The sequence below is a fragment of the Adiantum capillus-veneris genome, chromosome 12 (assembly GCF_014529385.1).
Source record: "Adiantum capillus-veneris isolate H3 chromosome 12, ASM1452938v2, whole genome shotgun sequence".
Lineage (NCBI taxonomy): Eukaryota > Viridiplantae > Streptophyta > Polypodiopsida > Polypodiales > Pteridaceae > Adiantum > Adiantum capillus-veneris.
The window spans coordinates 27,199,335-27,213,747 of record NC_140942.1 but is presented as its reverse complement, the minus strand read 5'-3'; the positions used below and the strand labels follow the sequence as shown (position 1 = coordinate 27,213,747).

The window sequence follows — 14,413 nt, the reverse complement described above, 5'->3', positions numbered from 1 at the left end:
CCTAAAACCTGCAAACCCTGATTTCTGCCAGAAACCCTAATTTCTGGAAACCCTAACCCTAACTGCTGGCTGAAACCCTAAAGTGACTGAAACCCTACTTTTTTGGCGGCAAATGCCACGTGGCAGCAGTACAGAATTTGCGGGATTCACGACGGAAAAATCCAGCCTCCAAGCGAATCAATTTGGCTTGCTTTTCTCTATGCATGGGCAAGGAGAGAGAAAATTGATTTGCTTTATTTTTAATGAAAACCCTAAAGAGGGTCTGAGAGAGAGACAGATTCTGCTTTATTTTTGAAGCTTTTGGGCATCCCTTGTAAACTTTAGATAAGTGGTTTAGGGCTCACATTGTAGAGCATCTGGACGCAAAGTCTGAGAGTGAAACCCCAACCGCTCTCTTGTACTTTGACATTGATTAATACATAAAGAAATACCGAAAGGGGCGCCAATCTTTGGGGCCAATATCTCTAGGCAAGGAACTCCGCCGGGCCAGTGCAAATCTATTGTGATTTGTGAATTGTTTTGACGTGGTTATTTGGTGCTGTCGTGATTGATTCTTGACTTGGAGTGTCCAAGTCTGTTACAGTGGTATCAAAGCATGGCCGATTTCTCTTCTACGGGAAATCCGATCCCCAATTTTTTTTCCGCGGCACCTATGGCTTCACACAAGGATCTCAGTCGACTCCCTCTGCATCTGGAGATGCAGGCAAGGATCACAACGAAGATTCCGGCAGAGAGTATGGTCCGCCTCCGCCTACTCAGGCGGAGCAACGAGAGATGAAGCGTCGTCAATTGATCGGCGATGCAACAAAGATGATGCTCAGTTTTGCGAAGGATCCGAAATTGGCAAAATATATGAGCGAGACTTCTTTTCAGGAAGTGCATGCGCAGTGGCAGAAAACCACTACACCACCCCCGAAACACGCTCTCAAGAAACCTTCTGATCACAAGCAATATTCAGAGAAGGAAATTGAAGAGGTGGTTGATGCACGGAATTGCTCAGCTTTTTGACGCGCAAAAGAAAGCCAAAAAGCATGGCAAAAAGCAAAAGAAAGGCACCGACTCCCCGGATTATTTGGGTCGTCAGTCGACATTTGACAAAGCAAAGAAACAGAAGAAGCGTGTTTACTTTGAAGGAGTACCCAGTTCTTCTTCTTCTTCTTCTTCTGACAGTTCTTCTAGCTCTTCAGATTCGAGCGAAGAAGACGGAAAAGGCAAAAAGCAAAGTAAGAAACAACGCTTTGAAAAGGGCAACAAAAAGGCAAAGAAGCCTAAATCTCGCCCAGTGACTGACAGTTTTATTGAGGACTCGTCAACAGACAGTTCAGACTCCAATGACGGAAACTTTTATGCAAACAAGAAGAATTTTTATAAAGCAAACCAGTATGACTTTCTGGAAGATAAAAGCAAGAAAGTCCGAGAGTTTAAGGAAGGTGGACAGTCGATCAAATTTGACACTTTTTCAGGATACTCAGATGCTTCGAAGGCTTTGTCTTTTATACAGCAGTTTGACATCGCTTTCGCGGGAGGACGCTACTCAGAGCACTCCAAGATTCGGAGAGCTGCCCCTTACTTTAAGGGGAATGCTCGAATTTGGTGGTCCACGCTTCTTTTAAACAAGACTGCGCCAGTTAAATGGCTGATATTTTAAAAAGATTTTTATTTCTTCTTGGCTGACGCAAGAGTATGAACGTGATATATGAGCTGCTTGGAACCATCTTCGGATGACCAAGAGGGATACAGTGGATGCTTATTGCGAGAGATTCTGGAGCTCTTTTCTACCCGCCTCTTCATTCAAGAAGATCTTGTTCAGAGAACAGATTGAGCGGTTTACCTTGGGTCTACCTACAGAGATCCGAGATCACTGCTTGGAACAGAAGTCAGCTTCTATTCAGGAGTTGATCAGTCATGCGAAACGGGGCTTTACCATTCACTCTGGCAGTCTGACCTACCCCACCGATGAGGTCATGACACAACGAGCCGAACAGACATCAGCGAATGAAAGTAGAAAGAGAAAGAGCAACCCAGAAAAGAAGGATGCATGACCCAAGCTTACTCCCGAGGAGAGCTCTCGCTTCATCAGGGAGGGGAAGTGCTTTGGATGCGGGGAACATGACATATCTCCGCGAAGTGCCCTAACAAGGCACCGAATGAACAAGATGAAGAAAGGCCAGAAAGTTCTAAAGCAGCTGAGAGACGTGGCAGAAAAGGCAGATGAAAAGCAGAACTGGTACCACATGGCGTGGGACATGAATCGAACCAAATGAATGAAAGTACAAACTTTGCCGCCTTTTTTTTGGGGCAAATTGAAGGATCAGGAAGCTCTTTTGAAGGAGCCAAGGCCAACTTCTTTTCACTTGGAATTGGCGGCTCGATTTGGAATTACGCCCGACAAACTGACGCCACAGGCGGAGTTAGTTCGAATGGCACCCGGATACAAGATGTTGCCATTACACCGAGCATTGGCAAACTTCGTTTGTAATGACAGGGGTGTTCAGGGCACGCGAGTGACGTTCTACTCGGAATCCCTTGGTACCACAAGAACTACGCCGTGGTTGACTACCAGGCTGAGAAAGCGATTTTGATAAATGAAGGGCTCAGAGATTGTACTTGATGAATTTCAGTTTCTTTACTCATTCTTTTGGGAGAGAATTGAACGATAAAGGTCGAATATGTTTTGACCTGAACAAAAGAACCCAAGATTTTTCTCCACACTCATGCCGATTACTTTTTAGAGGGCCTGAAGATTATACCATTGATCTGATACCTGGAAGCACACCACTGAGCCTGCCACCTTACCGTGTGAGCCGAGCACAGAATCAAGAGATTATGAACCAAGTGAAAGACCTCTTGGAAAAGGGTCTTGTCCAACCTAGTACTTCACCGTATTGCTCTCCAGTGTTGTTGGTTTTGAAGAAAGACAGATCTCGGAGAATGTGCATCGATTATAGAGCTGTCAACAAAATCACCATCAAGAACATATTTCCGATTCCTAGGATCGATGATATACTTGACAGATTACAGGGTTCCTCGTGCTTTAGTAGGATTGATCTGAAGAGTGGATATCATCAGATCAGGATCGCGGCGGGAGACGTCTACAAGACAGCTTTTCGGACGACTTTTGGGTTATTTGAGTTTTGGTGATGCCTTTTGGCTTAACCAATGCTCTTGCAACATTTAACCGGATGATAAACAGGATTTTTCGAGAGTACAGGCTATGTGTTGGCACTTTCTTTGATGACATCATTGTTTTCTCCAAGAATGAGGCAGAACACAGAGATCATCTGCTTCAGGTCTTTCAGGCATTACGAGATCACAAGTTAGTGATTAATGCAAAGAAAAGTAAATTTTTTCTACCAGAGATACACTTTTTGGGACACATTGTCTCAGCAGCAGCAGGAGTGCAAATGGATCCGGCCAAGATAGAGACTATACGTGATTGGCCCGATTTGAAGAATGTCCATGAAGTTAGAAGCTTCTTGGGATTGTGTTCGTACTATAGGCGGTTCATTCGAAAGTTTGCAGAGGTTGCTTCCCCTTTGCATATTTTGACACAGAAAGGAGTCCCTTTCTCGCGGGGATCCACAGAGGTGACTGCCTTTCAGACATTGAAAGAGAAATTGACTATGGGCCTAATTTTGACTTTGCCGGACTTGCAGAAGTCATTTGAAATATATTGTGATGCTTGTGGTCGTAGTCTGGGTGCGGTCTTAATGCAAGAAGGCCATGTCATTGCTTACGAGAGCCGATTGTTCTCAAGGCCGGAGATGACAACACAGATTTATGAGAAAGAGCTTTTGGCGGTTATCCATGCTCTTACTCAGTGGCGGCATTACCTACTCGGAGCGGATTTTACTGTCTTTATAGACCATCACAGTTTGCGCTACCTCTTGTCACAGAAGCAACTTTCGGAAAAGCAGATGCGGTGGGTGAACATCTTGTCACAGTTTACGGTTCATTCGAAAGTTTGCTGAGGTTGCTTCCCCTTTGCATATTTTGACATAGAAAGGAGTCCCTTTCTCCTGAGGATCCACAGAGGTGACTGCCTTTCAGACATTGAAAGAGAAATTGACTATGGGACTAGTTTTGACTTTGCCGGACTTGCAGAAGTCATTTGAAGTATATTGTGATGCTTGTGGTCGTAGTCTGGGTGCGGTCTTAATGCAAGAAGGCCATGTCATTGCTTACGAGAGCCGTTTGTTCTCAAGGCCGGAGATGACAACACAGATCTATGAGAAAGAGCTTTTGGCGGTTATCCATGCTCTTACTTAGTGGCGGCATTACCTACTCGGAGCGGATTTTACTGTCTTTACAGACCATCAGAGTTTGCGCTACTTCTTGTCACAGAAGCAGCTTTCGGAAAAGCAGATGCGGTGGGCGAACATCTTGTCACAGTTTCACTTCCAGATTGTTCATGTGCAGGGACAGAAGAATGTGGTGGCAGATGCTTTGTCTCGGAAATCGTTGGTTCTGGCTGTTTTCGCGATACATCATAGGAGCTTCGAGGATATGGTCGATCAATATGCCACAGATACAGATTTTGCAGATATTTTCACACGGATACGGGATGGGGAGACAGTAGCAGGATACTCCATTCGGGAAGGCTACTTGATGAGAAAAACCATGTTGTGCGTTACACAGCCTTGAGGGAAAAGGTTATGATTGAATGCCACTGTCCACCTTTTACGGGTCACCGCGGCATTGCTACCACCATGAAAGGGGTAGAGAGATACTTCTTTTGGCCGAGACTCAAGAAGGATGTGGAAGAGTTTGTGCGCAGTTGCTTAGTATGCCAGAAGGTCAAGTTTGGCATGCATAAAGCACAAGGATTGTTACAGCCTTTACCCATACCCACCCGCCCTTCGGAAAGTATTGCAATGGATTTCACTTTTGATCTCCCGAGAACACAGAAGGGTCACGACGATTTTCAGATTACATGGCATGCTTGAGACGATTGTCTCCGACAGAGACCCCAAATTTACGAGTTTGTTTTGGAAGGCAATTTGGGAGAACATTGGCACGCATTTGCAGTTCTCGTCATCGTTCCACCTGCAGACTGACGGGCAATCTGAGATTGCCAATTCAGTGGTTTTGAGATTTATTGAAGTCTTGTATCTCGGATTAGAAGACTCAATGGGCTAAGTAGCTACCTTTGGTGGAATTTGCCTACAATAACACGATACACTCTTCGACGGGGAAGGCGCCATTTGAGATTGTTGAAAGTGCTGCCAAGGTTCCACCCTTCCTAATCACGAAAGATAAGTGTCACGTGACACATCCAACCCTGTGTGTTCGTGGACAAGCTACAACACGATCAGGGTTCAGTCAGTCCAGTTAGTGTAGATTTAGAAGTGACTTTTTGTGAGTCTATTTGTAGACCATGCATGCCCAGTCACTTAGCGTAGATGCATATCCTCTGGTTGCACACAGCATGATCATCAGTATTCCCATCAGAATCCATCAGAATCAGTTAGGGGAATTTTCCAGTGCATTTAGCCTATTTTCCCTATTTTTGGTATTTTCACTTATTATTTTTAAGTGACTTCCCAACAAAAGTAGGTAGGGCAATTTTGCTAAGTTAATATATAAGCAAACCCAAGGTAGCACTAAATGGCAGAAGAGGCAGCAGGAGCTTCCCGCTCAACAGGCAACTTCTCAACAGAACCCACAGTACCCTCAGCACCCGCAAGGCCTTGGCGACCTCCCTCCCCAAGCCTAGCGTTTCCAGTTCCCATCACCATCCAAACCCCACGATTGCTTGGCGTTTTCCCTTGCAGTCATAGCCAACAACTTCAGCACCCCTGGCGTTTTCAGCCATGATTGCTAGCTTCCCCAATTAGCCAGCGTTTTTACTAACGCTCAGCCAATAGATCAGCGTTTTTGGTTTTCAGCCTGTTTTGGAGCAGAAGACTCAGCGTTTTCAGCATGCATAGGAGGTAGCAGATTCAATCCCATTGGTTGCAGAAGATTTCCCATTTTCAGCCACAAAACAGTCATTTTCAGCCACCGAAACAGTCCCGAAATCCAACAGTTAGAAGACCACAAATTTCAGCCCTAAAGTCGTCGTCGTCATCACCGTAGTCCCAGGTTGCATTAGTCCATTGCTTTGTCATTGTACCACTTTGTGCAATCAATAAGTAGACCACTCTCGCCGACGAGAGTGGGGCCTTCGGAGGAGGGTTTTACAACGTCTCTGGTGTCGTATCTCTCTTCTCTCTCTATCCCTCAGTCTTATACACTTGCACTCACAATGTCCATTCACTTTGTTTGTGATCATAGCACTTTCCATTAAGAACGGAAGGCTCTCCCTTCCATAAGAACTAAAAGGAACCTTGAGCACAGTTCGGAGCACTCATCTTGAGCAAAGCGCAAACAATCATTCCGCTGCACCTAACATTGGTATCAGAGCTTTGACAGTGTTCAACCACAAGAATTTTTTTTTGCTTGTTGAGGTCGCACGAACCCAAGTTCGCTTGGGCGTGTTTATTCCTAATCGTGTTTTTTGAAGAGTGACAGGAATCCCAAGAAAGAAGGGCTTGTCCAGCCTCCCCTTGTGTCTCTTTTCACTCATTGAGAGCGGACTGTGCACTTAGTGGCCGGCCAATCGACGTGAGGTGGGAAAAAGCAACCTTGGTGTGAGCGCAAGGCCGCCAAGGAGTGCGCCCATGGAAAGGAGTAGAACTCGGGTGAAGAGAAGATCCTTCTCAAACGCTATTTGCAAGCGAAAGAAAACCTCAAGTACTCAAGACCCGCAAGAACAGAAGTTCCTTGTGAACTTAAGAACCCAAGACCACAAGAACTGACAAGAACCCACGACTTCAAAATGGTCATCACTCGAAGCGGAATAGATACTTCGCTTGGAGGTGATGAGCATGAGAGAGACGAAGAAGAATTTTCCTCACCAAGAGGTTTTTCCAACCCTTCCCCATCTACGACACCGATTGCACTAACTCCTATGGAGGCTTTCGACAAGAGGATGATGGACAAGAAGTTAGAAGACAAAGCAAGAGATGCAGAACGAATAGGAGAAATAGAGCGTAACCACGAAAGAAAGATGGCAGCCATCGAGCGCTAGTACCAAGAACGAATGGCAGCCATAGCGCGTGCGAGCGAGCAAGCCCACTTGGAAGCCAAAGCAAGACAAGGAGAATATGACCGCGAGACCAAAGCAAGAATGCAAGAGATGTTGCGACTCTTTTCTCAAATGCAGGCACAGATTCAACAAGATCAGGAAAAGGAGACTCTCAGTCTCTGCTTCTCCACAGCATGACACACAAGATTTGCATGATTGTGTGAAGCATGATGATTTGAACGACAATGATAAGCACTATGATTTGCATGAGGATTTGAATGACATTGATTTTCTTGATAATGATGAGCATGATGATTTGCATGATCAAGATGTGATTTCTCACAAGCATGATGATTTGCATGACCAAGATGTGATTTCTCACAAGCATGATGAGTTGCATGAGGATGATGTGATTGTTCACAAGGATGATGTGTTAGTGGATGCTTTTCCTAGCGAAGCTAACCTCGTTGTAGATTCGATCAATCACGAAGAACCGATCTTGGCTTTCGAGTCGAGGTCCAAAGAACCCCCACAGGACGATTCGATCATTCAGGAAGAACCGATGTTGGCTCTCGAGCCTAGGTCCAAAGAAACCTCACAAGAAATTATGTGTTCGCATGATTGATACGCACGCATTGTTCGAATGTTTCATTCGTGATCGTTTCCTGTATTTTAGTCGGCGTCGTTATGTGTTTACTTTTCCTAGGCATGACATATTGTATGTTGAGCACGTTTCTCTCCTGGATGAGCTCGAATGTATGTGGATTTTTCATGAAAAGCTGAAAGGTATGTATGTAAGGAAGTCACATTCCATGTCTCTTCCTTGGCATGACAGTTTCCAACAAGCACATGAAAGTATGAGCACCAAGCCTGGGCATTTCCGTTGTGAATTGCCAAAGTTGATTGCTCTAGATCAAAAGAGAAAGATTCGATCTCATTGTTTGCATGTGTTAAATGAACGGGTTGTCACTCCGTCTCTATGTTCATCTACATTGCATGCACAGTCTGAGGAAGACAAGATTTTTTCTCTTCACTCTACATGGAATATGTATGTTCATGGTTTTGTGTTGGAAATGGTTTCAGGAAGTTTCAGCCATGGAGATTCTTGAAGACGAAAGAAGCAGGTCTCTAGACGAAGTTGAAGCAAGGAAGGAGCCACAGAAGCCTTTGTGTCGCTTCCGGCGCGGGCCAAAGAAGCAAGCATTGCAGACCTTTATGAAGTTCAAGTACCGCACGACCCACACATCAAAGTGGGCCGGCGAAGAGTGCCTTCTAGGATTCCGGATGATGTTGGCGATCTCCCTCGACGCCATACAGTTCGGTACCAGTACCTCACTTTGAAAAGGAGGGGATGTCACGTGACGTATCCAAACCTATGTGTCCGAGGACAAGCTACAGCATGATCAGGGTTCAGTCAGTCAAGTCAGTGTAGATTTAGAAGTGATCTTGCACTTTTTGTGAGTCTATTCGTAGACCGTGCATGCCCAGTCACTTAGCGTAGATGCATATCCTGTGGTTGCACACAGCATGATCATCAGTATTCCCATCAGAATTCATCAGAATCAGTTAGGGGAATTTTCCAGTGCATTTAGCGTATTTTCCCTATTTTTGGTATTTTCACTTATTATTTTTAAGTGACTTCCCAACAAAAGTAGGTAGGGCAATTTTGCTAAGTTAATATATAAGCAAATCCAAGTTAGCACTAAATGGCAGAAGAGGGAGCAGGAGCTTCCCGCTCAACAGGCAACTTCTCAGCAGAACCCACAGTACCCTCAGCACCCGCAAGGCCTTGGCGACCTCTCTCCCCAAGCCTAGCATTTCCAATTCCCATCACCATCAAGACCCCACGATTCCTTGGCGTTTTCCCTTGCAGTCATCGCCAACAACTTCAGTACCCCTAACAACTTCAGCACCCCTCGTGTTTTCAGCCATGATATCCAGCTTCCCCAATTAGCTAGCGTTTTTACTAACGCTCAGCCAACTAATCAGCGTTTTTGGTTTTCAGCCTGTTTTGCAGCAGAAGACTCAGCGTTTTCAGCATGCATAGGAGGTAGCAGATTCAACCCCATTGGTTGCAGAAGATCTCCCATTTTCAGCCATAAAAACGCAGCCAAACAGTCATTTTCAGCCACCGAAACAGTCCCGAAATTCAGCAGTTAGAAGACCACAGATTTCAGCCCTAAAGTCGTCGTCGTCATCACCGTTGTCGTCATCGGCATAGTCCCAGGTTGCATTAGTCCATTGCATCGTCATTGTACCACTTTGTGCAATCAATAAGTAGACCACTTTCGCCGACGAGAGGGGGGCCTTCGGAGGAGGGTTTTACGTCGTCTCTGGTGTTGTATCTCTCTTCTCTCTCTATCTCTCAGTCTCATACACTTGCACGCACATTGTCCATTCACTTTGTTTGTGATCATAGCACTTTCCATTAAGAACGGAAGGCTCTCCCTTCCATAAGAACCAGAAGGAACCTTGAGCAGAGTTCAGAGCACTCATCTTGAGCAAAGCGCAAACAATCATTCCGCTGCACCTAACAATAAGATTTTTGAAGCGGATGAATATACACGAGACTTAGATACGGCTTTTGCCAAGGTTCGCGAGACTTTGGAGAAGTCTCAAGAACGACAGAAAACGGCAGCGGATCGCCATCATCGCGACTTGAAATTGAAGGAGGATAATTGGGTGCTACGTTTTGAGAAGGCACGCCTCAGAAAGAAAAAGGAAAAGGAGAGGCTCTTTTCCAAAGCTTAGTATGCGATACTACGGACCTTTCCAGATCAGTGAAAAGATAAATGTTGTCTCCTTCCGACTGAAACTGCCAGATAATGTGAAGATTCACAATGCATTTCATGTGAGTCTCTTGAAGCCTTTTAAATGTGATGTGCCTGATGATGGGGAGCTTGATGAGCAACCCGAAGTGGAAGAAAATGAGGAGATCCTTGTTCCTGAACAGATTTTGGCATGTAAGGATACGAAGAATAAAGGTAAAGTCCGAAGGCGGTTCTTGGTTAAGTTCTGCAATGGATGCGAAGTGGATGGAGGAGGAGGACCTAGCAGATACTCCTCAGATTGTGAAACTTTACCTCGATGCTTTTGGTTTAGCATAGTCTACTCCAAATGGAACCCAAAATTCAGCTTGGCCGGAGATCTGGTGCAGTGGGATTCACAAGAGGGAAGTCACTCCGCTCCTTTGTCAACAGATGTCTTGGTTTAGATACTTGAGTCACTGATGTCTCTATGAGCTTCAGGGATACTGAAAGCTGATTTTATGAAATGGAATTCCTGATTATGATATTGACTTTATGAAATGGAATTCCTGATTATGATATTGATTTGTTCTTGACTTCTTTTAAGTGCAGGAAGTGATAGACGAAATGACTGTAGCATTTTGGTATGATTGATCTTGAATAGACATGGTTGCAATAGGGGTTAGTCAATCGGACATCGATGAGGATCCGATTGGATCTAGATGCAATTGCTAGCTACATTGCCGATAAATCATGGTCTTAAGATCCGAATGAATGTTCAATGTCATGTGATGTCCTGTGATGTCAAGTGATGTCGTGTGATGTCGTGTGATGGTGACTGTCGATTTGGTAGATGCTAGATGTGTGTTCCTAGTACGTAGGCACTAACAGTCAGTGTCTGCTAAGACGGTTTATGGCCTTTGTTTGTTTTGCAGGCGTAATCGAGGGCGATTACAATGCTTTCAAGAGGGGGGTATGTCACAAACTGATGACGTGGCTACCGAGAGCAAAAATCCTAATTTCTACCAAAAACCCTAAAACCTGTAAACCCTAATTTCTGCCAGAGACCCTAATCTGCAAAAACCCTAATCTCTGGAAACCCTAACCCTAACTGCTGGCTGAAACCCTAATTTTTTGGCGGCAAATGCCACGTGGCAGCAGTACGGTTTTTTTTGGGAATTGCGGCGAATTCACGGTGGAAAAATCCAGCCTCCAAGCAACGCAATTTGGCTTGCTTTTCTCTACGCATGGGCAAGGGGAGAGAGAAAATTGATTTGCTTTATTTTTAATGAAAACCCTAAAGAGGGTTTGAGAGAGACAGATTCTGCTTTATTTTTGAAGCTTTTGGGGCTCTGCTTTTGGGCATCCCTTGTAAACTATAAATAAGTGGTTTAGGGCTCACTCTGCAAAGCATCTGGACGTAGAGTCTGAGAGTGAAACCCTAACCGCTCTCTTGTACTTTGACATTGATTAATACATAAAGAAATACCGAAAGGCGCGTCAGTCTTTGGGGCCAATATCTCTAGGTACGGAACTCCGCCGGGCCAGTGCAAATCTATTGTGATCTGCGAATTGTTTTGAAGTGGTTATTTGGTGCTGTTGTGATTGATTCTTGACTTGGAGTGTCCAAGTCTGTTACATTGGGTCTTTGGATTTTTCTAGTCTTTCACTTGCTCTCTCTCTTTCTTTTGTTGTACATATCGTACTAGCTTTGGTTTAGTCCATGTATCGTACAAACATTGGACTGTACTAGCATCGGACACTCGGGCATGTCCATTGTCAACCCTGGCCTACACCAACAACTGCTAATTAAAATTGTTTTTAAGTTCGTAAATGCACTATGATGGTCTATGTTTTGTTTTATTGGTTCTTTCTGTGTGTGAACAGGCAGCAAGGAGGGGTGCTTGTTGCTGGGCCAGGAAGAGAAAACATTGTTTATCTTTTTAAGGTACGCTAGGGCTGTGAAGAAAAAAGTGGGTTAAATTTGAACTGTGTATCCAGTCTCATTTTGTACCTTTTATTCTACCAAAAATCAGGTTTATGACTTTGTTTCTTCTTCTTGGAGATAATTTTTTTTTGGCAATGTGTATTTGAAGGATGCGGAAGCTGGAGATGAGCCCAACATGGATGATTTAGTGAAAGCAGCCTGTGGCAAAGCGTAGAAAGAAGGAATGCGAGCAACTCCATGGCGCATTTGAAGGGAAGTCGCCTAGTGGTTCCCTTTGATGTTGATGGGACATTATTACACACATTTTGCAGTTTCACAGTTGACGAGTCTCAACGATGCAGGATTTCATCTCCAGGAGAATCAAATCTTTTCAACGTGTAAATATGTAAAATCTTTTAAGTAACTATGTTCTTAACAAAACCATGTAATATGCAATGCACAGTTTTTCGGCCAACATAAGGCCTTAGTAAACCATGGAATTTTTGGGAGCAATTGTGGACGTTTGGATAAATCCCATGTCTAGTGCCACATGGCATTAATCAAACATGGAATTTTTCGGGGCAATTGTGGACGGTTGGATAAAGCTTGTTGGTCAAGGTGACATGGGAAGCTAAGGATGGAAAACTTTTTCTTCCTGTTTGGCTTGTCAAAGGCAAGGCCTTAGTTTGTAGTATAATCAGACTTATTATTGAGGTGAGAATGTCTTGTGTGGGGACATGGGAGCTTTCTTTTGGAATCCCGCGTTTAAGAGGCAGCAAAGCAAAGAAGTCTGAAAATTTGCGAGGATGTACCATCTTGAAAGAATTTATGGGCTTGTGGGCCTTTTTCCTAATTCTATTGCATCTAAAAGTAAGTAATCCTTCTCATGTATTGTGGAATGACTTTGAGATGTAAGTACACAAAAAGGAAAGATGTAGTAGATCTTCTAAGTAAGAAGTCCTAGATGCACTTGATAGGCAAAGTAGTGTGAAGAGAAGATATAGTACTTGATGGGCAAAGTAGCGTGAAGAGGCGATGCACTTGATGGGCAAAGTAGTGTGAAGAGAAGATGCACTTGATAGGCAAATTGGTGGTCTAGCAGTGAAAAAGAAAGACTATACTACAGTAGATGAAGCATTGATTTTGTTTGTAAATACATAGTGCAACCACTTGCATAGAGTAACACATGCCTTCCATGGGTTAACAACAGATGAAATCTGATGTTTAGCAATAGTTTCCCCGTCCCCAAAAATAGGAAAAGGATAAATAAAGTTTTGAAAGGCAGTGCTTGCTTTGCATAAAAAGGACAGTTGGGGAACATTTGACAACCTCCATCCAAACAAGAGGCCATGGGTGTAAACAAGTCTACAAGCCTAGATCAAGAATGAAGAAACGTATCACAGCCAATGGCTGCAGATGAAATTGTTGTTTGCATTTGAGAAGAAAGTGCACAAAAACTAACATGTGCTATACAACATAACCTACCAATTACTACAAGAAGCACATTGGGCAAAAGGATTGCATTGTCAAAATGTTTGCAAAAAAAAAAAAGAGGAAATTTATTGCATGTGTGGAAATAGAGTTAAAAAGAGCCTGAATCAATATCTTGACATAACTTAGCTCTGCAAGCTTTCTCAAAGTTTATGTTGGTTCTCCAAAGATAACTTTGACTTGAGAAAGTGGAATAGCGGTGTTAGCACGCCCAATAATATAGCTCCTAAGAGATCACAAAATCCCCTCATGCTAAATCTAGGCACCCTAGACCATCATACAATCAATCCTAAATCAAGTTTGGTGACCTATACATTAAAATATTTATTAAACCTTTTAGAATCATAAAACAATTAACCCTAGAACCACACACAAATTTTCTTGGCCCCTAATCTTAAAATACAACCGCTAAACCTCGTTATAGCAAAATACTTTGGGCACCAAGCTCAAGTCCCTCCTCTTGTACAAAAATTTGTTCTAAGACTATTCAAGTATGGATGGTAGTGCCAATTACATGGCGTTTCATAAGAAAAATTTTGATTCTCGTGTGCATGCACAACATCACCTTCTTTAAAACTTCAAGAACACTTCTAATAGGTGGGAGGAGGAAGAGTTCAAGCAACCACAAAAATATTAGATATTTGGTTTAATTTTGGTTATAAGTTGGCATAGATTTCAGCTAAGCTTTCCTTAGTTTTGTTCTATGACAATATTTTCTATGATTTTTCAACTTCGACACGCCTGAATGACTGATCAACAAAAGGGAACAAATGGAGAATTTCCTAAATTAAATTTACATTGATAAGTCAAAGAAGCTCAAAATAGGTAAATAAGTTATTATCTAGGCTATTTGGAGAATAAATCCCAAGCCAAGTGCAAAAGGGAATGACCTCTACCTTCAACTTCTTTCTCTACCATGCTTACTAGACAACTAGATTCTCCAACTCATGCAACATGTCACTATGTTTTATCCAAGCAAGTATAACTGAAAAATAGCATGCTTAATGCAACCTACAACCAAGGTGACAAGTCTCTCAGTGGCTCAAGGTGACTGAGGAAGGCTCTATGATTGTGATTAGGCAATGTGGAGGGTAGCCTAGTTCTCCTCCAGCTCATGCTTAAGTTACCCCTAGTCCACCAACTTGACCCGACTTCCGAGACTCCTTGCGCACCACCATG

General features: G+C 43.6%; 1 protein-coding gene across 1 annotated transcript in view; it reads left to right on the top strand.

Annotated features, from left to right (window-relative positions):
* LOC147445487 (Thioredoxin superfamily protein) overlaps positions 1-12,479 on the top strand; it is a 34,584-nt gene extending 22,105 nt beyond the window's left edge. Inside the window, exons 8-9 of the mRNA XM_086524996.1 lie at positions 11,704-11,764; positions 11,913-12,479. Coding sequence (XP_086381122.1) covers positions 11,704-11,764; positions 11,913-11,978 — 127 coding nt within the window. The 3' untranslated portion in view covers positions 11,979-12,479. The remainder of the gene's footprint in view (positions 1-11,703; positions 11,765-11,912) is intronic.
* The last annotated feature ends 1,934 nt before the right edge of the window (positions 12,480-14,413 follow it).